Source organism: Neoarius graeffei, chromosome 13, assembly GCF_027579695.1.
Source record: "Neoarius graeffei isolate fNeoGra1 chromosome 13, fNeoGra1.pri, whole genome shotgun sequence".
Classification (NCBI taxonomy): Eukaryota; Metazoa; Chordata; class Actinopteri; order Siluriformes; family Ariidae; genus Neoarius; species Neoarius graeffei.
The window spans coordinates 32,913,589-32,939,083 of NC_083581.1; the positions used below are offsets into that span (position 1 = coordinate 32,913,589).

The 25,495-nt window shown below is 40.5% G+C and overlaps 1 protein-coding gene across 3 annotated transcripts in view; it reads left to right on the forward strand.

The window, feature by feature from the left end:
• lima1a (LIM domain and actin binding 1a) overlaps window positions 1–25,495 on the forward strand; it is a 45,750-nt gene that overhangs the window by 14,082 nt on the left and 6,173 nt on the right. For 2 of the 3 annotated variants that reach the window (XM_060937578.1, XM_060937577.1), the window contains exons 4-8: window positions 3,990–4,259; window positions 23,401–23,461; window positions 24,733–24,830; window positions 24,919–24,999; window positions 25,084–25,135. In XM_060937578.1, the coding sequence (XP_060793561.1) occupies window positions 3,990–4,259; window positions 23,401–23,461; window positions 24,733–24,830; window positions 24,919–24,999; window positions 25,084–25,135 (562 nt within the window). The remainder of the gene's footprint in view (window positions 1–3,989; window positions 4,260–23,400; window positions 23,462–24,732; window positions 24,831–24,918; window positions 25,000–25,083; window positions 25,136–25,495) is intronic. The other variant, XM_060937579.1, reaches the window with a different exon arrangement.

A 25,495-nucleotide genomic window follows, 5' to 3' on the forward strand; every position in this document is an offset into this window, starting at 1 on the left:
AACACTACGTGAGAAAACGGTTCATACTGTCTGTGCAGTTGAATTCTCAGTTCTGATTGGGCAGAAGGTGTTGATTTTAGTTTTCCAAAACAGGAGCTCTGACTGTAGTTCAGGCGACAAAGCAAACCTCAGGTTTATATTAATACAAAACGTTATCGTTTCTATAGTAACGGCTAACTCACAGGGACTTCTACAGGCACGCTACATACAATCTAAGACTCATGATAAACAGATTCTAACAGTAAACTCGTTCCAGAAAGTGTCAGCGCTTTTGGAACAGTAAGTGTTCCACTCCAAGACCGAGCAGTTTGTGCTTTTCAGTTTCTCTGCATTTTTGTCCAATAAATATATAATGATCGCTATGGTGAATGTATGTTTATTTAACATTTATGGAAGGAGTCTCCAGTGTCAGTAATGTTCCAATGGATAAAGCACTCATCTTTGGGTGGGAACTGAAACTCTGTTATGGTTTTTATCACCTGCTGGCCGAAAGGCCCGAAGGGGGATTATGTCATTGTGACGTCTGTCCGCCTGCCCGCCCGCATTGTCAGTGCTACGCGTAGTGTAATTTCATTAAATTCGGTCACATTTTACCAGAGTTACAGCCCTTGATTTAACAAAATTATACTACCGTTCAAAAGTTTGGGGTCACTTTGAAATGTCCTTATTTTTGAAAGAAAAGCACTGTTCTTTTCAATGAAGATCACTTTAAACTAATCAGAAATGCACTCTATACATTGCTAATGTGGTAAATGACTATTCCAGCTGCAAATGTCTGGTTTTTGGTGCAATATCTCCATAGGTGTATAAAGGCCCATTTCCAGCAACTCTCACTCCAGTGTTCTAATGGTACAATGTGTTTGCTCATTGCCTCAGAAGGCTAATGGATGATTAGAAAACCCTTGTACAATCATGTTAGCACAGCTGAAAACAGTTGAGCTCTTTAGAGAAGCTATAAAACTGACCTTCCTTTGAGCAGATTGAGTTTCTGGAGCATCACATTTGTGGGGTCGATTAAATGCTCAAAATGGTGGGGGCGTCGTGGCTCAGGTGGTTAAGGCGCCATACCATGAATGCGGGCGACCCGGGTTCGATTCCGGCCCGAGGTCATTTCCCGATCCCTTCCTGTCTCTCTCCCGCTCATTTCCTGTCTCTACACTGTCCTATCCAATAAAGGTGCAAAAAGCCCAAAAAAATATCTTTAAAAAAAAAAAAAAAAAAATGCTCAAAATGGCCAGAAAAATGTCTTGACTCTATTTTCTATTCATTTTACAACTTATGGTGGGAAATAAAAGTGTGACTTTTCATGGAAAACATAAAATTGTCTGGGTGACCCCAAACTTTTGAACGGTAGTGTATAATTTGACAATTTCCCGAGAGCGTGTTTTCCTTCTGAAATCAACTCCTCTCACGATTTGTGGAGGAATTTCACCAAACTTGACAAGAGGCATTGTTCTATGTTGGTAATATGCATATTGTAGTTGCGTGAAATTCGGTCACATTTTACCAGAGTTACAGTCCTTGATTAACAAAATTATTATCCCCCGCTGGCCGAAAGGCCCGAAGGGGGATTATGTCGTGGCAATATCCGTCCGTCCCAGGAAGGGTGTTCGTCTTCTGAAACAACCCCCTCACAATTTTTGGAGGAATTTCATAAAACTTGACAGGATTCTTTGTTATATGTCGCTAGTACACATATTGCAATTTCGTTCAATTCAGTTGCATTTTACCAGAGTTATGGCCCTTGATTTACCGAATTTGTACTTTTGACAATTTCATGAGGGTTTATTAAGCACTTATAGCATAGATATAGTTGCCAGCAGGGGATATTGTGCTCTCCAAGCACTTTTTTTTTTTTTTTTTTTGGTGTGTGTGTGTGTGTGTCAGGATGCAACACACCACCATGTCACTGATTATTTTCCTATAACAGTATGTCCTGAAGTGTTTCACTCCTCTCATGATCGACAGGTAGGTTATCTCTAAAGCAGAAATGTTTGAGTTCAGGGGAATGAAGGAGGGACGTGAACCAGAGGTGGGGACTTGGACTCGAGTTGACTCGAGTCACTGTTTTCATGACTTGTGACTTGACTTGACAAAACATGAAAATACTTGAGACTTGACTCTGACTTGGAAGTTTAAGACTCGGGACTCGACTTGACACACGATGACTTGAGTGACTTGAGTGTTATTTCCATCGTGTTTTTATTGTGAAAATAAAATGTAATATGCACATACTTCAGTAATTTTGATTGCACTGCTGTTGCGTTGTCACCGCCCTGTCCATCAGGCACGCTCTCTGCGTGGGCTATATACCACGCCCCATGCGGAGAGGGAGAGAGCGAGAGAGCGCTTTTGCACACACCTCTGGAGCTTGTCATGGGGTAAGATGATGTCATTTTTGCATGGGCGAACAGGTCTTCTTTTTGAGACCTAAATTATGTCTGACACATTTCTCTATCCTTTTTTTTTTTTTTTTTTTTTTTTTTTTTTTTTTACTGGCGCAAACATACATCGAAGTCACTTCAGGTTTCTCCACGTGTATCTTATTAATAATAATCATCTCATCTGACGTGATTAGAGATTGGAGGAGCTCATGCCCCTGTTAACCCAAGGTGTCGTCCTACCCTCTATACCCACATAACAGAATGCCAATTCTCTGTTTATTTTTCTTGTTGGCTGATGACAATGTGAGAAACTTAGTTGGCTTTCAATCTTGCAATCAATTTTGCCATCAATAAATAACTTTGTGACATTATTACTGTTTTGTTTTATTCCATGATGTATTTTACAGAACATGAGTATTTAAAATGCAAATATTTAACAGGTTGGGCACATGTGCCAGGGATGTTTACTGACATTTACTTATGTATTGCCTTTTCAATGTATTAAATTCATATTCTGCTGCTAAAATTACGCCTAAGGTGACTTGACTTGGACTTGACTTGACTTATTATAGGACTTGACTTGACTTGACATAGCCTGTGACTTGACTTGACTTGCCCAAGACAAAAAAGACTTGGGACTTACTTGGGACTTGAAGGTTAAGACTTGAGACTTACTTGAGACTTGCACGTGTGTGACTTGGTCCCATCTCTGACGTGAACAGTAGGAGGACAGTTATCTTGGCCTTCGGTAGATCGAAATCCTGATTTAGGATTTCAATCTACCTAAAAGTACATGGGGGAGGGGGGAAAATGAGCATGTTACTTCTGATGTACTTCAATTCGCTTCTCTTCAGTGGCTTCAATTCTGAAAACCCTACTGGATTGTGGTTTGTTTTTCAGCATGTTTTTTTTTTTTTTTTTTTAATTTAAACAGTAATAGATTTGTATTCTATTCCAGTGTTTGGATGATGGAATTTAAATAGTAAGCTCATGAGAAGAGATCTCTATCATGTATTTGCTTTCTGAGGAAAACCTTCAAAACTTTTTCTATTTCCTGGTTCTTTCTCTGCTTTTCAACGCCCCCTTTTCCCCTCGTCTGTCTTTGTGGTTTTTTTTTTTTTTTTTGCCTCCACGACGTTTTTCTCTGCTTCTTCTCTCTCGTCATTAAGGGGGTGGAATCACTCCTTCATGCTGAGATTTCCCAACACTTCCCATCTGGAACAGCTTCCTTTATTTCCACCTACACGGTCTGAGGGAGCTGCTCCTAAATCTTGCCAGGTTTACTGCTTTTACTTTCATTCTTTTCTCGCAAACTAGCAAAAGATCCAACTGTCATCATGACACTAGCTCACATTCTGTGTACATGAAACGCTTTTCTTTGGATTATTTTTTTTTCTTTTCTGTGCTGGAGAGGATGGTTCCTGAGCAACATCTGCTTTCTGTCAGGATTTTTGTTTAACTTGGTGGTGTACATTTTGGAGAAAAAAAATCCTCTTGATACTTTTTAAAAATTTGTTTCAATATTCATATCGAGCTAACACATTTTTTAAAGGTGTAGTTATGTGAAGGAATTTTTTTTATTTTCTAAAAAAGAAATCCAATCAGTCTGATGTGTTCCAGGTCGTGGAAGGTGTCGCTCTGCACCCCGGCACTCTGAGCGCACTGAAAAAGCGCTGGGAGGCTGAACAACCTGTCTCCTCTGAGCAAAGTTCACACAATCCATCAGCATACACTCCTCCAAAATCTTCAAGTTCTGTTGAAGCAAACGTCCCCTCAAACATCACGGAGATGGAGAAGATGCCACAAAGGGATATTGAGGAAAAGGACAAGCCCAATGTGCCTCTCAGCAGCCTCAAAATGATGTTCGAGGGCAAGGTGAGTGCTTGAGCCGTCTCTACACGCTTGTCATGGACAGGAGGTTTTGAGCAATGGTGGATAAATGTATTCGGTAGTGTTGAAGTCGAGTCACTAAACCTCGAGTCCAGTCTCAAATCCCCAGTGTTCAAGTCCAAGTTATTTTAAAAAAAAAATTTGATTCAAGTCCAAGACTCTAACCGCACCATTTGACGGTGGCTGTTTTAGCGCCATTAGTTTTTTCCTGAACATGATGTATGAACAGGTGAATGTGCTTCTCTTTGTCAGGGAGTGTGAAGTATTCTGTCAGAGATGGTTGGGAGACGGATGTAAGTGCAGAAGGTGTGTTTATTAATACAAGTGAAGACGGTACACGATCCAGAACGGCAGGCAAAATCGTAAAACAGTGAAACGGGCAATAGGTCAAGCGAGGCATAAACAGGCTATCGTAGACTTGGCAGAATCAAAGACGAGAAACAGGAAACCAGGGATCAGGAACCCAAACGAGGAAATAAGGCTCGGTAATGTATCAGCAACTCAATACTTCGCAAAGTAAGTGTTTTTTCACAGTTTTTATATCGGCATGCTGATTGCACCTTAATCCTGTGCAGGTGCGAGTCGTTTACGGCATGTGTGAGAATCCGCTTGGCGCGCGTGGTGTCTGGAACGCTCCCAAGAGTCGATCTGATGCACGCGCCAAGGTGTACAGGTGTGACGCTCTTGCACGAAATTAGTACAAAATGAATGGAGATAGAAATATCTTATGCCAGATTATTATGGTATGTTACAAAAATAAAGAAGAAATCCATGTCCTCGTCTCCAATTTACGAGTCCGAATGCAGTTAATGCATGAGTTTGAGTCATCAGCGCTCAAGTCCAAGTCAAGTCACGAGCCCTTAAAATTAGGGCACGAGTCGGACTCGAGTACTACAAGCCTGGTATTCGGATTTCCTAACAAAATGATTGAAACAATAACAAACTATTGTATTTAAACAAGCCAAAAAGTTCCATATTCTCAACTGATTATTATAATTAGTGAGATAAATACTTGCAGTAGACACTTTTAGACTGTAAATGTGTGCGGGTTTCAGAGATGATCATATTCCATCAGTAAAACATGGACTCTGAAGACAAGAGTAATGCCGTAGCTGTATCTGTTTAGTGCTCCAAATAGCCGTATCTGTGTTTGGATTTAAAGCGGAAAAGATTTAATAGAAGCCCTTAGGTTAGCACTGAAAAAAAAAAATGGAGAAAAACAACCCTCAGGTGGAGGTAGAAATGGCAGCAGCATCCTCATGGGGAGTGAATTCTGGCTCCGATAGTTCCTCAACCTCAGCTACATCACTCCAGTTCATAACTGGTCTCAAATGGAGACATGCACAGTATAGAAAGGTTTTAATCCTGTTGCTTTTAATTATTTTTAAGCTCATAGTGTCTAAAACGAGTGGGAAAAAGTCACTCTGTCCAAAGATGTCTAAAACCTCACTAGCTTCACGCCATAGTGAAATGAAAACACGCCTAATAAATTCAGTTTCTTATGAGATACAAAATGTCCGCCCTGCGCAGTCACGTCATCATCTAAACAGAGGGCAGCCCCTTTTTTTTTTTTTTTTTTTTTTTTTTTTTAAATACACTGCAAAAAATGGCCTTTCAAAAATAAGAAATAAAAGATTAAAACAAAGTATATTTGCTTGAATCAGGTGAAAAAAATCTGCCAATGGAACTAGTCAAATTTGACTTGGTAAGATTTCTTAAAGTAAGATGAAAAATCTAACCTGTTTTTAGATGAAATAATTCCAAAATAAGATTGGGGAACTTATTATGCGAGATCTGATTAACTCAAAATAATCAAAATAGTTCTTATAACAAGATCGTACTTCTTACATTTAGCCATTCAAGTCATTTTTATTTATTTCATTTTAAGGGTATTTCACTTAAATTCATCACAAAGTCTTAGCAGTAAAAACTGAATTTAAGATAAATATACTAATATTAGGATTGTTAAATTCTACAACTAAGCATTGCTAGCTTAAAATATTCTCCTTTTGTGACCTGTAATTAGTAAAATACTCTAGATATGAGACCAGAGACTATCTTGAATCAAGTTGACGACACGTGTAGCATTGCAACAAGTTGTTTTGTTTTGTTTTTTCCCATTTCAACATTCAAACATTAAAACATCTCTTAAGATTCCACTTCCCCAGGACCTCAGGCACAAAAAAAAATAATAATAAAGTCTACGCATTTTGACTTACAGTGCTTACACAACGCCAAAGCAACAGTGCATTTTGGGGGCACTGACTATTCATGTGTACGAGGGGTTTACAAGATCAGGCACAAAAACAAACCCCAAACAAACAAAAAAAACCACTGAACTTAACTCACAGCATTCCAAAAAGCCCTCACTAAAACGCCCTCCACTCACTCATAGCCTTTTTGAAGGCGCTTGTCTGGTCTAGAGTCTGTACAGCATCTAGAAGGAGCTCACTCTGAATGACTGAGAAAACAGTCGCAGTAAACTTAGGATCTGTAAGGTGGAGTTGAATTGTAATGAAAGATTCAAAGATCTCAGTAAAGTTCATTTATTCCCAAAACAAGCATACTTTTTTTTTTCTTGAAACAAGATGAACCGCATTTGACAAATGTTCAAAATGTACTTGCTTGTTTAAAAAAAAAAAAAACTTTTTATTTTCAAAGGTGCTCCAAATAAGACTTTTTCAAGACATTTTGTCTATACAAGATTTTCAAGATGGACTGTCTAAAAACTAGCCTTTCTAGCTAAATGAGGTTTTGCTTGTTGGGCAATTATGTCTTATAATAAGGGTGGCTAGAGGTTTTGACTTGAAAATGGACAAATAAACTTCCTAAGATTTTTATTTTTTGCAGTGTACGGTCCTGAAATATTTTCTTACAAATTTTAGTTGGTTTTGTTCCACAAAATATCAAGAACCTGGATATCAAGTTTCCACCACTGTGACCCTGAACAGATGGTTACTTAGGAAGAATAAATGAATGAACACTGTGTTTGTTTGTTAATGAATGTGGTTTTTATCCCCGCCCCATTCAACTTGGGAAAATTTGGAGTGGGGTTTCACGTGGGGGCTGGGGGGGGAATGTCATCTCCTGATGACTCGTTATTTTTATTTATAGGAAAGTAACAATTCACCCAATTCACAACATCTATTTTCCTATTCTTTATCAGCTTCAAGTTTCCTTTTGTTAAATTAAAAACCTTTTGTTTCATTTTTTTAAGAACCAATAATTTTTTAAATTGTTTAATTACAAAAATAATTATTTACAAATTGTCACATTTGTAAAGGTTGAAGTAAAATATAACTAAAATATTACTTTTATTAAAAATTAAGTCAATAACAAATAGGCCTTTTCTTAATTTTTTTAAAATGATCGTTTGTACTGCCTCAGTTGCTTCTCTCTTTATCTTTCAGCCATCTGTAAAAAGAGCGCTCCGATTTCTTGTTAAATCAGTTTGTACAGTCAGCCACACAACAGCTCTTCTATTTTATTTGTCTGTTTGTGTGTTTTTGCGACATTAGAGCTACGTTACTTCCACCTACAGTGAAGTCACTTGTATTCCTGCGAGTGTTTTATTTCGCCCTCTGCTGTCTAAACAACACAATTACAGCTAGGAAAAACAGATCATATAGTTTGTCAATTCAAATAGTCATAAATATGTATCTCAATTTATTGTTGCAGGATATACGGTACTGTGCAAAAGTCTTAGAAACGTAAAGAAATGCTGTCGACCAAATATGGCTTAAAAATAATGAAACAAAATGTTTCAGGATTAAAAAAACAAAAAAAGAGTTTGATAAGGAAATGAGCTGTAGGTTTTACTGAGCATCTTACAGAATCAGTTATAGTTCTTCTGGACACTTTGACTGTCACACTCGCTTCATTTTGCACCAAAACCCAGCAGCCTTCATTATGTTTTTTTTTTTTTTTTTTTTTTTTTTTTTAATCTGAAAAGTGCTCTCTTATGTAAACATGCTGCTCAGATACCATCCATCCATTATCTGTAGCTGCTTATCCTGTCCTACAGGGTCGCAGGCAAGCTGGAGTCTATCCCAGCTGACTACGGGCGAAAGGCGGGGTACACCCTGGACAAGTCGCCAGGTCATCACAGGGCTGACACATAGACACAGACAACCATTCACATTCACACCTACGGTCAATTTAGAGTCACCAGTTAACCTAACCTGCATGTCTTTGGACTGTGGGGGAAACCGGAGCACCCGGAGGAAACCCACGCGGACACGGGGAGAACATGCAAACTCCACACAGAAAGGCCTTCGTCGGTCGCTGGGCTCGAACCCGGACCTTCTTGCTGTGAGGTGACAGTGCTAGCCACTACACCACCGTGCCGCCCCCTGCTCAGATGTGATTTTTTTTTTTAATTTTTTTTCCTGTAACATTTAATTTTGTGCTGGAAAAAAAACGAACGTTTGGACTCAAATGTTTTTGTACTGACTCGATAATGTAGACGTCATAAAACAGAACTCTATAACAAACTTTGTATGGAATAAAAGGGTGCCTCATATCGCTACATGACTTTGTTTATATTTCAAGCTTCATATCTGGCCACTTTTTGCGTACCTTTTCATTTATCCATTCTTGCGTACCACAGGATCCCAGTCCTGATACACACCCCTCTAGTCTGAAGCAGATGCCCTGGCAAAGCTTCTAAAACCACCCATAAATATAGTGCCTCATATCTGTGTCTCTTTAGGAAACATTATCTGTGTTCTGAGCTCGTATAATAACTCAAATAATATTTAGTATTCATTTACATTCCTAACTCTTAACAGTCTGTTAAAATGCTTGCTTGAAACATTTCCCTCAGCAAAACACTTCAGATTGCTGTACCTTTGCTGACGAATGCTGTACAAAACACGCTAATTGCCATCAGGTCTGTGAGGCTTCAATAAACATGAGACACACTGGACGGTTTATACTTCTGACTTGAGTCCGAACCGGGGTGAAGAATGTTAAACAGGCTGCCAGTGAGAGAGAAGAAATAAACTTTCATGTGTCGTTTCCCTTCATCTGGACTGTAAAGTTTACGTGACGGTTCTGAGTCGTAACCGGAGACAATGGAGCTTTGTGTGTCTTCTGAAAGGATTCGTGGCCTGTAAAGCAAAGAGAAGATAAAAATATAACTTTGGAATCAAATGAAGGGAAACTAATAAGCATTTAACTAAGATTATAGATTGATTTTATCCATAGCTTTGAGTTTATTGCTCATTAAAGGAACATGAGATTTCCTTCCCCGCACATGTTCCTTTGTTCCCCTTCTGTTTATATTTGCACGTTTCTGTGAGGTCAGGAGTCCTGATCCTCCCCATATGGATGCACTGAGAGAACCCGCTCCGCTTTTCCAGAGTGGTGGTGTAGCCTGGAGGTCACATGACCAGAGGTCGCAGAGCTGAGGATCTGGGCGCAGTGTTGCTCCCTGGAGTGCTGTCATGGGATCAGGCTTCACATGAGCACAACACATGCTCTCAAGCATCTTCTAAAAGCCTGCCGTTCTCTGTGCTGTTTTTTTTTGGAAGGAAGATCATGAGGGAGGCTCGGAGATGAGAGCTGTATTGTATATTCATTTACTCTCACTGGTGAGGTTCTGAGTATAAATTGCTCTGGTGTGCTTGTGAAAGGCGTTTAACGCTTAATTGCTCAGCTGGGTTTCATCCTGTGTCAACTGATAACGCACTCTTGATTAAAAAAAAAAAAAGGGGTCTGGAAAAATGTAAATTTCCTGATTTGATAACTTGGCCAAAAGGAGACATTATGTGGGAAACTGTTCTTATTGTTTTCGACTGGGCCTTTTAAAGTGGACCGTTGCTTTCCCAGCTTAAAGAAAATGGGTGAAGAGAATGGGTGGGTTTCTCAATAACATTGCCCTTTAGAGCTAACGAGAGAGTTGAGAGACTCAAAGTGCCATTCCACCATTGGATGTATTTTTTTGGCATAAAATACAATATATTTTATGACATGACTAGACAGAGAAATCTTTTAGCTTCAAAATGATATATCAAACATAATTTTTTGATAAGCGACGCCTGCCGTGGACCAAACGAACTAAATTCAACACGGCTAAAAAACAAAAAGGCTGATAAGTATAATATTTAATTGCAATTAGTTGCCAATACGAGTCACGATATAAAGCTTACTAAAACCAAAAACGCAACTGAATAAGGCTTTAAGAAATAAAGCAAGTTTAAAAATGACTTCAGTTCCCGTTTAAACATTGTTTCGGTTAAAAACGAACGCCACGTGACCTTATCGACTAGATTTAGCAACTACTAATGCCTATATCGGGGATGCGCGCTGCAAAGACGCTCTTTAGACTCCTTCTTACGAGCGAGTTCGGGAAAACCACGTACAGAGACAACGTTCGTTGCTTAAAGTGCCATTCCACCATTGGATGTATTCTTTGGCATAAAATACAATATATTTTATGATAACATGACTAGACAGAGAAATCTTTTAGCGTCAAAATGATATATCAACATAATTTTTTGACAACGACAAGTATATTAATTTTGCGACCAAAGTCAACTACCCTTTTAATTTCCGCGCGGTAGTGAAACGTGACGTCATCGGCAGGTTCCTCTTCTTGTGTACCACGTCACGTGTGACGTGGCACAGATTATCAGCAATGGCGGATAGAACGCGATTGTCAGCTTCGGAAAAGAAGCGAAGGAAAATAGCAAGTGATGCCCAAAGGAGACGGTCGATGGTGAATATCGGCACAGCAATCGACAAGTGGAAATCGCGTTCTATCCGCCATTGCTGATAATCTGTGCCACGTGACGTGGTACACAAGAAGAGGAACCTGCCGATGACATCACGTTTCACTACTGCGCGGAAATTAAAAGGGTAGGTGACTTTGGTCGCAAAATTAATATACTTGTCGTTGTCAAAAAATTATGTTTGATATATCATTTTGAAGCTAAAAGATTTCTCTGTCTAGTCATGTCATAAAATATATTGTATTTTATGCCAAAGAATACATCCAATGGTGGAATGGCACTTTAAGCAATGAATGTTGTCTCTGTATGTGGTTTTCCTGAACTCGCTCGTAAGAAGGAGTCTAAAGAGCGTCTTTGCAGTGCGCATCCCCGATATGGGCATTAGTAGTTGCTAAATCTAGTCGATAAGGTCACGTGGCGTTCGTTTTTAACCGAAACATAATGTTTAAAGCGGAACTGAAGTCATTTTTAAACTTGCTTTATTTCTTAAAGCCTTATTCAGTTGCGTTTTTGGTTTTAGTAAGCTTTATATCGTGACTCGTATTGGCAACTAATTGCAATTAAATATTATACTTATCAGCCTATTTGTTTTTTAGCCATGTTGAATTTAGTTCGTTTGGTCCACGGCAGGCGTCGCTTATCCGCACGATCTTCACGAGACTTGTGCGAGACTTCGAAACGTGAAGTGTTAGCCAGGTGTTGGTGCCGCCAGTTTGAAAACTGTTTTCCAAATGAAATATTGCACAAAAATGAGTTTAAATGACGATTACTGCCTACTTTTTTCAAACCTGATTTTGCTATTAAAGCAAACAAAACTTCCGGCTTGATTACGTCAGCATTCGAAGGAGGGCGCGCGCGTCTTTTGACAACGTTGGCAGACGTCGGTCACTTTGATTTCCGCTGTACGTTTTACTTCCGTCCTACGATGTCTCGCACAGGTCTCGACGAATCTTGTGTACGGCCATTGCTTTGACACATGGATTGATGTATTACATGGCGTATTTCAAACACTCATAACTTGCTGTAGCAGTGACAAAATAGCTGTCAGAAATGCATTTGTATATTTAATGAGGAATAGAATTTTGATGATAAATTTGCCTTTATCAAAATTTTTATATATATAAAAACTATTTTTACTTTTTTTTTTTTATTCCAAGCGTGTTTTTAATTAAATGAACAAATGTTCACATGGAAGAAGGAGCAAATAAGCGAAATAATTAGGTAAATGTGTTCCCCGTGCTCACTCGTTTCACTGTTCCCCTGCCCCCATTATGCAGTCAGGATTATTTCAACTGTTATCCACAATACATTCAATGTTCTCCCTTACAAGAGCGAGGGGGGGTTTGATCTGTGTGCACCGTACCTAAGCAGGTTGAATTGACGACTTGAGGTGGTCAGAAATGTCTCATTTATGACGCTAAATTCAATAATCACTCGCATAACGGAGATAAATTTGATTAAAATGTGCCGATATTGGTGTGACATTCCATATAACACATTGAAATATATTCATAATATTTTTTTTTTGTATATTTATTTAATAATTAACTCGATGTACTTGCAATGTACAAGAAAAATAATTGAACCCCATCAACAGATTCGACACCAGTTTTCCCCGTTGATTGAGTCACTCTTTTTGTTTTGAACGAGTGGTCCGGGTCTCTCGTAAATTCCAAGCAAACTAAAGGATTACTTGGGCTACGATGTTGTTTGGGAAAACCACGTTAGCTTGACGATGGATCTTAAGAGGTAATTTAAGACACTCTTGGCCTTACAAGGAAACCCACCCCAGATCAGTTACAAAACTGCGCACACATTATGTCGAATCTGCTCTGGTACCACTCCTCATTAGCATATGATTGCTCATAGCAATCTGAGGGTGTAGACGTAGTAGGCACGGGTGCTATGAACCACACCCAAGAGCGATTTGTCTCTTCCTCTTTCCCTGCTGGCCTGCTCTCACACTGCGCTTATCATTCCGTGCCGGAGTATGCTTGCATCATCATGATGCAGCTTTTTGTATTGAAGAAAAGTGCTCTTGCGTAGCATAATGGATTTTTTTTTTTTTTTGTGACTCTTTAAATTGTGTATTATTTGGAGTCGGTGATTATTTGGGTGTGGTGACACGTCCCTGTCACATACTGCACAGGTTTATTGATTTTCAATAGCTTGTGGTGCAAGAATAAGATTTTTACGAATTATACTCATTAACTATAATTCATGGTCATCAATAAGCTGAGAACCGGACCTGTTATTAACCCAAATTCTTGAATGAATTGAAAATTGTTTCCGTCGACTTATTTTGACATCACAGGGTTCGAGCTCTGTGCTCAGGCACGGTTAGGGATCACACGAGCTGAACTGACCCGTACACCTCTTCCGAGCAATCCAAGTGAGCCACATCTGAACATGGTACACAATGTTTGTTGATCCTAGTCAAACAAACTGAACTTTGGAGGGTTAAACGGGCTCAGTTAGGGTACTGATCGTATGAGTGTGCCCTGAATTTTGCCCTCATTATTCCGCAAAAGATACCCGGAAGAAACAAGCCAAGATGTCGCTGTTCTAGAATACACAAAAGATAACCAGTCCTCCAAAGTGTCTGGTGGACTCTCGCTAGCCCTTGAAAATCTGGGGAAGAGGGTGTAAGTCAAGTACCAGGCCGTACCCACGTCTGCAGAAGGTCTTCAAGGTGAACAGCCTCTGTAGTCTTGGTTGTGGGTTTGGTTTGTCTGTTCCTCCAAGGTCCTCTTCTGACTCGGGTTCGTACATGTAATCACGACACAGAAGCCATTGCTTTCCTCTTGAGTTTAGCTGCAGTTCCACATGTTGGTGGAGAGCATGTGGTGATGGTTCTTTGTCCAATCAGAGTGAAGCTAATTACGTATTTAATATTTAAAAGCACAGCCACTGTTATGTACTTTGACTAATCTTGATAATACACTTTGACATCACTATTTTAAGAAAGCGTAAATATATTTCACCAAAACAGTGTGGAGATGGTTTTTATTTAGGCTTCTTTCTAACCCTGCTTTCAAAGGTTACGTTTTTGTACCTTGTGCTCGCGCTGGTCGCTCTGTCACTTGCAGCCAGTTTGTAGGCGTTGCGAACGTAGCTTTGAGGGAGTGAGCAAGAAAATGTTCAGAGGCATGAATTTTTTAGAAAAATGTATCTACTAATCAATATTATAAGACTGTATTTGATGTACTGTATATTCATGATATATTTACAGTGCCTTGCAAAAGTATTCCTCTCCCTTGGTGTTTGTCCTGTTTTGTCACATTACAAGCTGGAATTAAAATGGATTTTGGAGGGTTAGCACCATTTGATTTACACAACATGCCTACAGCTTTAAAGTTGAAAATTATTTTTTATTGTGACCACGATCGGTGGTGTAGTGGTTAGCGCTGTCGCCTCACAGCAAGAAGGTCCTGGGTTCGAGCCCCGGGGCCGGCGAGGGCCTTTCTGTGTGGAGTTTGCATGTTCTCCCCGTGTCCGCGTGGGTTTCCTCAGGGTGCTCCGGTTTCCCCCACAGTCCAAAGACATGCAGGTTAGGTTAACTGGTGACTCTCTAAAATTGACCGTAGGTGTGAATGAGAGTGTGAATGGTTGTGTGTCTGTGTCAGCCCTGTGATGACCTGGCGACTTGTCCAGGGTGTACCCCGCCTTTCGCCCGTAGCCAGCTGGGATAGGCTCCAGCTTGCCTGCGACCCTGTAGAAGGATAAAGCGGCTAGAGATAATGAGATGAGATGTGACCACGATAATTAAGATGAAAAAACAGAAATCTGGAGTGTGCGTAAGTATGGGTTGCGTTGGTGTACAGCAATCAAGTTATGCCACAGATTCTCAACTGGATTGAGGTCTGGGCTTTGACTAGGCCATTCCAAGACATTTAAATGTTTCCCTTTTAAACCACTCCAGTGTACCTTTAGCAGTATGTTTAGGGTCATTGTCCTGCTGGAACATGAACCTTCATCCCAGTCTCAAACCTTTGGCCAACTCAAACAGGTTTTCCTCCAGAATTGCCCTGTATTTAGTGCCATCCATCTTTCCTTCAGTCCTGACCAGCTTTCCTGTCCCTGCAGATGAAAAATATCCCCACAGCATGATGCTGCCACCACCATGCTTCACTGTAGGAATGGTGTTCTCAGGGTGTTGGGTTTGCGCCACACATGGCATTTCCCATGATGGCCAGAAAGATCAATTTTAGTCTCATTTGACCAGAGAATCTTCTTCCATGTGTTTTGGAGGAGTCTGCCACATGCTGCTGGGCAAACTCTAAACGTTTTTTTTTTTTTTTAAGCAGTGACTTTTTTTCTTTTTCTGGCCACTCTTCCATAAAGCCCCGCTCTGTGGAGCGTATGGCTTAAAGTGGTCCTATGGACAGATACTCCCATCTCTGCTGTGGATCTTCGCAGCTCCTTCAGTGTTATCTTTGGTGTCTTGTTGCATCTCTGATTAATGCCCTCCTTGCCCGGTCTGTGAGTTTTGGTGGGCGGCCTTCTCTTGTCAGGTTTGTAGTGGTGCCATATTCTTTCCATTTTGCTATAATGGATTTAATGGTGCTCCCTGGGATATTCAAAGTTTGGGATATTTTTTATAACCCAACCCTGATCTATACTTCTCCACAACTTTGTCTCTGACCTGTTTGGAGGCTCCTTGGTTTTCATGTTGCTTGCTTATATATATACACTTTATTGTTACAGACTCAAAGGTCCAAATAATACATATAAAAATACACACTTACAAAAAAAAAAAAAACACTGCTTAGTAGTGTTGCAGAGTCAGGGTCCTTCCAGAACAGGGTGATTTATACAGACATCATGTGACACTGATTGCACACAGGTGGATCATAATCCACTAATTCTGTGACTGACTTATGAAGCGAATTGGTTGGACCAGCTCTTATTTAGGGGTTTCGTATGAAAGGGGGGTAAATACTTATGCACACTCCAGATTTCTGTTTTTTCATCTTAATTATTGTTTGTGTCAGAATTTAAAAAAAAAAGCACCTTTTAAAGCTGTAGGCATGTTGTGTAAATCAAATGGTGCTGACCCTCCAAAAATCCATTTTAATTCCAGCTTGTAATGCAACAAAACAGGACAAACACCAAGGGGGATGAATACTTTTGCAAGGCACTGTACCTTGTCTTTGCTATATTCATCGTGGAGTTGGATGTTTGTATTTTCTTAAAGGCAGGTTTATTAATACATCACCCCATATATGCCTGAACCCACAAATCGGGTGCATTCTTGCTGAAAAATGTTTTGGAGGGAAGTAATTTTCCTATAAATGATGTCAAACACTTCTTCAGACGTTACTGTTTCACCATGGACCACAAAGTAGCACTCGGAATCGCCGCCGTCAGTGTGTGGAGACGATGCCTGTGCAGATCCACAACAAGCACGGTGGAGATGGGAACGAAAATGCTAGTATAGGAAGTCAAGTTTAACAATATGTTCTAAGAGGAAAAAGATTATAAGAGGAACACATCATCCGCCCTCTATAGACGACCTTGATGGCTAGGACATGTGCTGAGGATGCCACAGACGAGTATTGCGAAGGACCCCACAAGGCAAGAGACCAAGGGGCAGGCCAAGGAACACCTGGTGAAGCAGAACTTGAGCAAATTGGGATTACCTGGATTGAGGCCGAGACCGAGGCAAAAGACCGTGCTGGATGAAGGGATCTTGTGGAGACCTTATGCTCCAGTGGGAGCGAAGAGGATAAGTAAGTACATCCGCCCTCTGATTGGCCATCACTTGATTCTGTCGCTGCTCATTTGCATAAAGCGAGTAACGGCGATTTTGGTGCTAGGCGACCCATCGCGCCATGTGGCTCAGTGTAGCCTAGCAACCACTGGAAATGAATAACTTTGGGTCGCTGCTGGTGTGAAGTTTAAAACTTTGCTAGCTTCGTACCATAGTGAAACGGAAACTATTCTAATTAATTCAGTTTGCGATGAAGTACAAACTGTCCACCATGCTCCTGTACCGCCATCAAAACTTACACACTCTGTACAAGAAAACAAGTTCTAGGGGTGTGTTTCTTTTTAACCTCTGGTGAAGAGATGCACGCTGACCTTGATGATGCTGATAATCAAAGTGTGAACTAATTTCCTATTGTAAACTTATAATTTTTTAAATTTTGGTTGTAATGTGGTTTGTTTTTTTCCCCCCTCCCCCTATCGCTCGGTTCAGTGAAAAATGTAAAGACGGGTGGAACGAAATCTTCAAAAGCAGATTTTTCACTGGATTTTAAAATGCTAGAATGTTACTTGAGGTTGAGATGCATGAAAGAGAGTTCAGTTCAGGAAAGTCAACGGGGCGGCACGGTGGTGTAGTGGTTAACGCTGTCGCCTCACAGCAAGAAGGTCCGGGCTCGAGCCCCGTGGCCGGCGAGGGCCTTTCTGTGCGGAGTTTGCATGTTCTCCCCGTGTCCGCGTGGGTTTCCTCCGGGTGCTCCGGTTTCCCCCACAGTCCAAAGACATGCAGGTTAGGTTAACTGGTGACTCTAAATTGACCGTAGGTGTGAATGTGAGTGTGAATGGTTGTCTGTGTCTATGTGTCAGCCCTGTGATGACCTGGCGACTTGTCCAGGGTGTACCCCGCCTTTCGCCCGTAGTCAGCTGGGATAGGCTCCAGCTTGCCTGCGACCCTGTAGAACAGGATAAAGCGGCTAGAGATAATGAGATAAGATGAGGAAAGTCAACGGAACTTTATATGTAGTAGAAAATGTCAACATTTATAAGGGATTTTCTGGCTCGTTCTCCTCTTGAGTCGGTGTTCGTACTGACGTTTTGATGTTTACTAATAAACCATAACGTTTTTTGAGAACTATGGTTCCTTTTGATAAAATTTCAGGTCCGTAGTGGATTCTCTGAACATGTCCGTATAGGTTCCTGAGATTTTATAACGTGTTACATGTATTATGAGTTATATCTTGCTGAAGGGGGGGGTCCAAAAAGGGTTTGCGTCTGATTAAATTTCAGCCATATGTTGCTGCTTGACTTGTGGGTGAGGGTGGGCTGAGGGGTGTAATGGGTGGGTCGTGCTTTATTTGTACACAACATTGTTGAAATTGTACACGATGACAAAACTGTAGCTGCTGTTTTGCGTATAAGTAAACCAGCTTTCTGACATCTTTCCATTTCGTTGTTGGGGATCATGTTCTTCCAGATTGGTGGTGAATATCGTGTTAAAATTGAACGTTAGAAGGCAGAAGGTTTTTGAACACCGCCATGTCAGGACTGTCTCAGATCCTCGGGCTCTTTTGTATGTTGGATTAATGTAAAAGCTCTTTGTCTTCTCTGATCCCCCGCTTGGTTCGTGTTCTTTGTGCTGCGTTTGCCTCCTGCTCTCCCCGTGTCACAAGCGCAGTCTGAAGTCTCCCACCTCACGCCTCTCCGCTGAGGAACAGCACTGATTTGAACCCCCTCTCTGAAAGCTTCACCAGCTGCTCGCAGCTTCTCTCCCCTCCTCCTCCTCCTCCTCCTCTTCTTGGTCCTGCCAACAAAGCCCAGGCGAGATCCCTGTCTCGAATCTGGGGCTCAGAGCACAAGTCTCACACACACAGCTCTGTCGCAGAATCAGGAATCAGACCGAGGCCTCTTTCAGTAGGTAAGATACACGACTCCAGGACTGTTAGTTGTGGCTGTATGTGTTCTTGTAGATGTTATCAGAAGTCTGTGTAGAAACTGCTTTGCTTCTTTTTCTTAAAAGTCTGGTCAGATAATAGCGGTCCAGTCTACTTTTAAGACTCGACTTTTATACTATATCGAATGGATGAATGTTGTTTCTGGAATGGTCCAAAATGAAGAGCTGATAAGGCCAATGTCTTACTATCTCTCTGTTTTTTAAAGTTTCCTTGTAAATTTGTTGTTGCTTGATTTTGTAGTTTAGTTTTGTATAAAATGGAAGCTGGCAGCAAAATAATTTTGAGTGTAACTCTAAAGCAGAAAGAGTACTGCGCGCGTGTTCTGTGCTGAAAACAAGGACGAAACAATTCACACTGATGGTATAAAAATGGCAAATGAGCCGCACAAAAAGCGAGGAAAAAAACCTAACGTGTTGTAAATAATAACTAAATACGTTCTTATAAAAATAATACACAAGTATGTATACATGTATAAAATGGTGTTTATGTAATATAATAAATATATACTATATATCAAGCAAAAAAAAACCCTGCTTTTTAGTTTTTTTATTTATCTTCCATATGATTTTAAGATGGTTATCAATAAAACATTCTTGCAAAAATGATTTATAACACATTAAATAAGGTCACTGAAGCGCAAAACTTTTTTTTTTTTATAGTCTTGATATTTTAATTAGTTTATCTTCTGTACGATTTAAGCAAAAAGAGCCCTATTTATTTATGATAATACTACATGACCTGTTTACTATTATTTTTATCATTTATTTTAATAATATTTCCATGACTGTTGATGCAGCGCTCTGAAATTAGTCCCCACATGCACTAGAGAGCAACATGCTGTAGTCTGCGATACAGCTCGAGAAAAGTGGGACGGTTGGACGGACTGACCGTCTTTTTTATCGAAACGGAAGAAGGAAGTCCTGTTGATGAATCCCGGCCTGTCATGCCTTCTTAAAACCTCCTACCCACAAATCCCTCATGGCTCTGATCATGACTTGGCAGTTGAGCTTTTTTGATCTGAAGAACCTCCTGTTGAACTTGGATAGTAGATGTTCTCCTGCTGTTTATTATTTATCTACACTCACATGATCCTTCTTCTCTGATTAGCATGGAGCAGACTAATCCTGTGGTTTGTGCAGCTGTGGGATGTCTGGTGTTCTCCCAACAGGTTCAGCTGTAGAGGCAGGCTGGGTCTTGGGGAGGTGTGTGTAGAGTGGCTAGACGATGGTGTCTGGTCTGCCAGTGTGTCTGTTACTCTGAGCTCATTAGTGGATTATTAAAGGCTAGTAAGATGGCACAAGACTCGACTCTCAGCATAGGACTCAAGTGTGTGTTTAAATGACAGTGCTGCAGTTTTCATTTCAGACATTTATGAGACCGAGAAGAACCTGAAACTGGAAATTATATTCTGTTCATAATGTAAGGAGTAAAACACTTGAGGTGGTGGGTGTGGTGTTCTAGAACACCAATCAACGTCGATTTGGTGTGATGAGGCCTGATGCGAAGAGTTACCGTTTCCACCCTGGAGTTGATTTTCTATTTTTAGAACAGCACATCCATATATACAACAATTCACCAGGGCTAACTTTTTTAATTTTTTAAAAATTTTTATTGATTACTTTATTCTGAACAATAAAGAAGAAAGATATATAAAAATTTAAATAAAAATGCAATAATCAAAACATAGTCATAAACAGAATAGCGTAGCCACAAGGCAATAACATAACAATGTTCAGAAAGGATTAGGAAGAAGTAATAACTTATCCAATCCTAACCCTCTATACCACCGCTAATCAAATGTCACTTTCCACCATAATAAACTATATATACAAAAGCAATAAACAAAAAAGAAAACATACCAAAACATACCGACATGGTATAATATCGATCAAATCATATATACACACATACAATACATGTATACAATATTTATTTATTTATTAACGAACACCACATACTTTTTATCCATTTATAGTTGCAGTTTAATGCTCTGGAGCACCCGTTCCTGTTATCACCTTCTAGAATCAATTGTTGCTTCAACAACCTCACTTTTCTTTCCTCTTTCATGACATTCATAGGACAAAAAAAAAAGTTCTTGAAGCTTGTCATATTACCAACAAACCTCAATCTCCATCTAAAGCATCATTTCTGTGCTGGAAAACTTTCAAGTTACAGCTTTGCCTCAGACTCGTCCAAAGCGCTGACACTGGAGACTCCTTCCATAAATGTCAAATGAACATCTCACCAAAAAAAAAAAAACTGCGCTACATCAGTAATCGAGTGATTGTGGGGCATCGATCATACGAGCTGTTACTATAGAAAGGGTAATGTATTAGAACAAGCATATTAATATAAACCATGCAATAAAACACGTGATGTATTGAACCCATGTGTATGTGCTGTATGTACAGTACCAGTCAAGTTTGAACACCACCTGATTCAATGTTTTTTCTTTATTGCTATTAATTAAGTCATGATGGTTGTGATTTAAGTAATGACGGCTGTCATTTCTCTTTACTAAGTTGAGTGCTTCTTGACGATGTAATATTGTATGGATTACTACAGTTGTGGATGGAATAGGGCTAATTACTGTATTTTTATTACAACCCTGATTCCAAAAAAGTTGGGACAAAGTGCAAATAAAAACGGAATGCAATAATTTACAAATCTCAAAAACTGATATTGTATTCACAATAGAACATAGACAACATATCAAATGTCGAAAGTGAGACCTTTTGAAATTTCATGCCAAATATTGGCTCATTTGAAATTTCATGACAGCAACACATCTCAAAAAAGTTGGGACAGGGGCAATAAGAGGCTGGAAAAGTTAAAGGTACAAAAAAGGAACAGCTGGAGGACCAAATTGCAACTCATTAGGTCAATTGGCAATAGGTCATTAACATGACTGGGTATAAAAAGAGCATCTTGGAGTGGCAGCAGCTCTCAGAAGTAAAGATGGGAAGAGGATCACCAATCCCCCTAATTCTGCGCCGACAAATAGTGGAGCAATATCAGAAAGGAGTTCGACAGTGTAAAATTGCAAAGAGTTTGAACATATCATCATCTACAGTGCATAATATCATCAAAAGATTCAGAGAATCTGGAAGAATCTCTGTGCGTAAGGGTCAAGGCCGGAAAACCATACTGGGTGCCCGTGATCTTCGGGACCTTAGACGGCACTGCATCACATACAGGCATGCTTATGTATTGGAAATCACAAAATGGGCTCAGGAATATTTCCAGAGAACATTATCTGTGAACACAATTCACCGTGCCATCCGCCGTTGCCAGTTAAAACTCTATAGTTCAAAGAAGAAGCCGTATCTAAACATGATCCAGAAGCGCAGACGTCTTCTCTGGGCCAAGGCTCATTTAAAATGGACTGTGGCAAAGTGGAAAACTGTTCTGTGGTCAGACGAATCAAAAATTGAAGTTCTTTATGGAAATCAGGGACGCCGTGTCATTCGGACTAAAGAGGAGAAGGACGACCCAAGTTGTTATCAGCGCTCAGTTCAGAAGCCTGCATCTCTGATGGTATGGGGTTGCATTAGTGCATGTTGCATGGGCAGCTTACACATCTGGAAAGACACCATCAATGCTGAAAGGTATATCCAGGTTCTAGAGCAACATATGTTCCCATCCAGACGACATCTGTTTCAGGGAAGACCTTGCATTTTCCAACATGACAATGCCAAACCACATACTGCATCAATTACAGCATCATGGCTGTGTAGAAGAAGGGTCCGGGTACTGAACTGGCCAGCCTGCAGTCCAGATCTTTCACCCATAGAAAACATTTGGCGCATCATAAAACGGAAGATACGACAAAAAAGACCTAAGACAGTTGAGCAACTAGAATCCTACATTAGACAAGAATGGGTTAACATTCCTATCCCTAAACTTGAGCAACTTGTCTCCTCAGTCCCCAGACGTTTACAGACTGTTGTAAAGAGAAAAGGGGATGTCTCACAGTGGGAAACATGGCCTTGTCCCAACTTTTTTGAGATGTGTTGTTGTCATGAAATTTAAAATCACCTAATTTTTCTCTTTAAATGATACATTTTCTCAGTTTAAACATTTGATGTCATCTATGTTCTATTCTGAATAAAATATGGAATTTTGAAACTTCCACATCATTGCATTCCGTTTTTATTTACAATTTGTACTTTGTCCCAACTTTTTTGGAATCGGGGTTGTATTTACTATTTGATCTCAAACGCATTAAGAAGGCAAGAAACTCATCCACTAATTAACTTTTGATGAGGCGCACACGTTAATTGAAAAGCATTCCAGTTGACTACCTGATGAATTTGGTGAAGATGATGGCAATAGTGTCCAAAGCGTCATCAAGGTAAACACTGGATACTTTTGAAGAACCTAAAATATCAAACTTTTTTGGTTTACCACATGATTCCATACATGTTCCAGATGTTATTTCATAGTTTCGATGTCTTCAATATTGTTCTACAATGTAGAAAATGGTCACAATACAGAAAAACCTATGAATGTATAGAGTAGGGGTGTACAAACTTTTGATTGGGCCGCTATAAATCATGGCACACACTCCTAAGAAAGGCACTGTTTTCTACTTATAAATTTTCCACACATTTGTCCTCCAGAATGCTGCAACCTCCGGTCTTTTATCAAGCTAGAACACAGCGCATGCGTTCTTTACTGTGTTTTGTTTCTTTCTGATTAAACCATCACTAATCTAGTGTTTTGTCTGTGCAGGTTTCTGGAGAGTCAGTACAATCAGGAAGTGGCCCTGACAAAATGGAATTCGGAGATAAAGGTATAGAAAAAGGAGTGCAAAAGTTGTTGTGATTTTTGTTTTGTTACCTGTGAGTCAGGATCTCCAGACGGTACAGGAAAGGGCTGACGGCTGACTTTTAAGTGATCTAGGCTCGCTGTGGAAATGCCTGTTTCCTCTTCTTCCTCTGACCTCGGCTGTTTCCGAAATCACTCACTCGTTCACTACTCCCTACTCCCTATTTAGGGAATTACTATATAGTGAGCTCATTGGTAAAATTTAAAAACGCTTTCGGACACTACGCCGCCGCTCCGTTATTTACGTCATTACTGTCGCACAATTAAAACGTGCCAGATCAGACGGCTGGTGGGTTTTCAAAATAATAAATCCATATTATACTGAGCGCATTTCCCACATTAATTAATAAATACAAACTACCTGCATCTTTCAGTTCTTTTAAAATCTTTTCAGTTCTGAATACGTTCTTCTTTGCCGCTGCCTTTTATTAAATCAAATTTGAGGCTTTTGATTAATTCCTCGCTCTGCACTCTATTCTTGTATGTTATGTCTTATTCTATTTTAGCTTTTTTTCCCCTATTCTCTTACTATTTTTAATTGGACTTGAATGTCAGTTTATAATGTGTTTCTTCCTCCGTCCATTCAGCGCAACTGCAATGCACAATATTGCTTGGTTAGTGACCATCGGTTGTCCACTACTTTTCACGGTGCATTGTGGGATACTATGAGTGCTCTATCCATCCATCCATCATCTCTAGCCGCTTTATCCTGTTCTACAGGGTCGCAGGCAAGCTGGAGCCTATCCCAGCTGACTACGGGCGAAAGGCGGGGTACACCCTGGACAGGTCGCCAGGTCATCACAGGGCTGACACACTGACACAGACAACCATTCACACTCACACTCACACCTACGCTCAATTTAGAGTCACCAGTTAACCTAACCTGCATGTCTTTGGACTGTGGGGGAAACCAGAGCTCCCGGAGGAAACCCACGCGGACACGGGGAGAACATGCAAACTCCGCACAGAAAGGCCCTCGCCGGCCACAGGGCTCGAACCCAGACCTTCTTGCTGTGAGGTGACAGCGCTAACCACTACACCACCGTGCCGCCCCAAGTGCTCTATATAGGGTGTAATAATTCTCACTATACATTCGGACAGCACTATAAAATGGTGAGCTCACTATATAATCCACTATGTAGTGAGTGATTTCGGACACAGGGTTTGTGTCCTGCACACTATTTGACACCTCTCTCTCTCTCTCTCTCTCTCTCTCTCTCTCTCTCTCTCTCTCAGGAGTGTTTGAGACAATGGTAGAGACCACGCCCCTCAGGGACAGAATGGCCCTTTATCAGGCTGCAGTGTCTAAACAAGAGGTGTCCTCATCCTCTTGTGTGAGTGTCCTGTTTATCAACTCCCCTCTTTCTCTCTCTCATTTATTCTGATTAGTTCAGGTTCTGATTAGTTTGCCCCTCCCCTCAGGGTCAGAGTGAAGTGGACATGGAGGCACCTGCTTATAGCGTGAAGCAGAAAGAAAACGTCCCTCCGGTGCCCCTGGATGTGGTATGTGCTACTGCTGCCAGATTGTGTTTTGCCTGTAGAGGGCACTGTTTGTTTCTTCACTCATGATGCATCTGTATTGTGCAGAACTCCAGTCCTGAGCCTGACCCCAGGAAAGCTCCGACCACGGATCACAACGGTGAGCCAGTTTACACTGTGTGCTTTTTATCCATTTATAGTTGCATCGAATATTGTGAAACCTAGTCACTGCCTCTAAATTGTTCCCCACCTGCCTCTGCTTCTCTTTCTCTTGACGTTAATAAGAGGGGGGTGGAGACACACAGCTTGACTGACACCTTCCATAAAAGTTAAATGTCTCCTTACAGAAAGATTCATGATCTAAATCAGTGATTTATGTATTTTTTTTTCTTTATTAAAAGTGGTAAGATTAATCAATTGTTTAACATTATCCAGGGCCGCGTTAACCCTTGCCGAGGCCCTGGGCAGACACCCCCCCGAGGCCCCACCCCCGCCTGTTGTCAACTGCGCTCAGCAAATT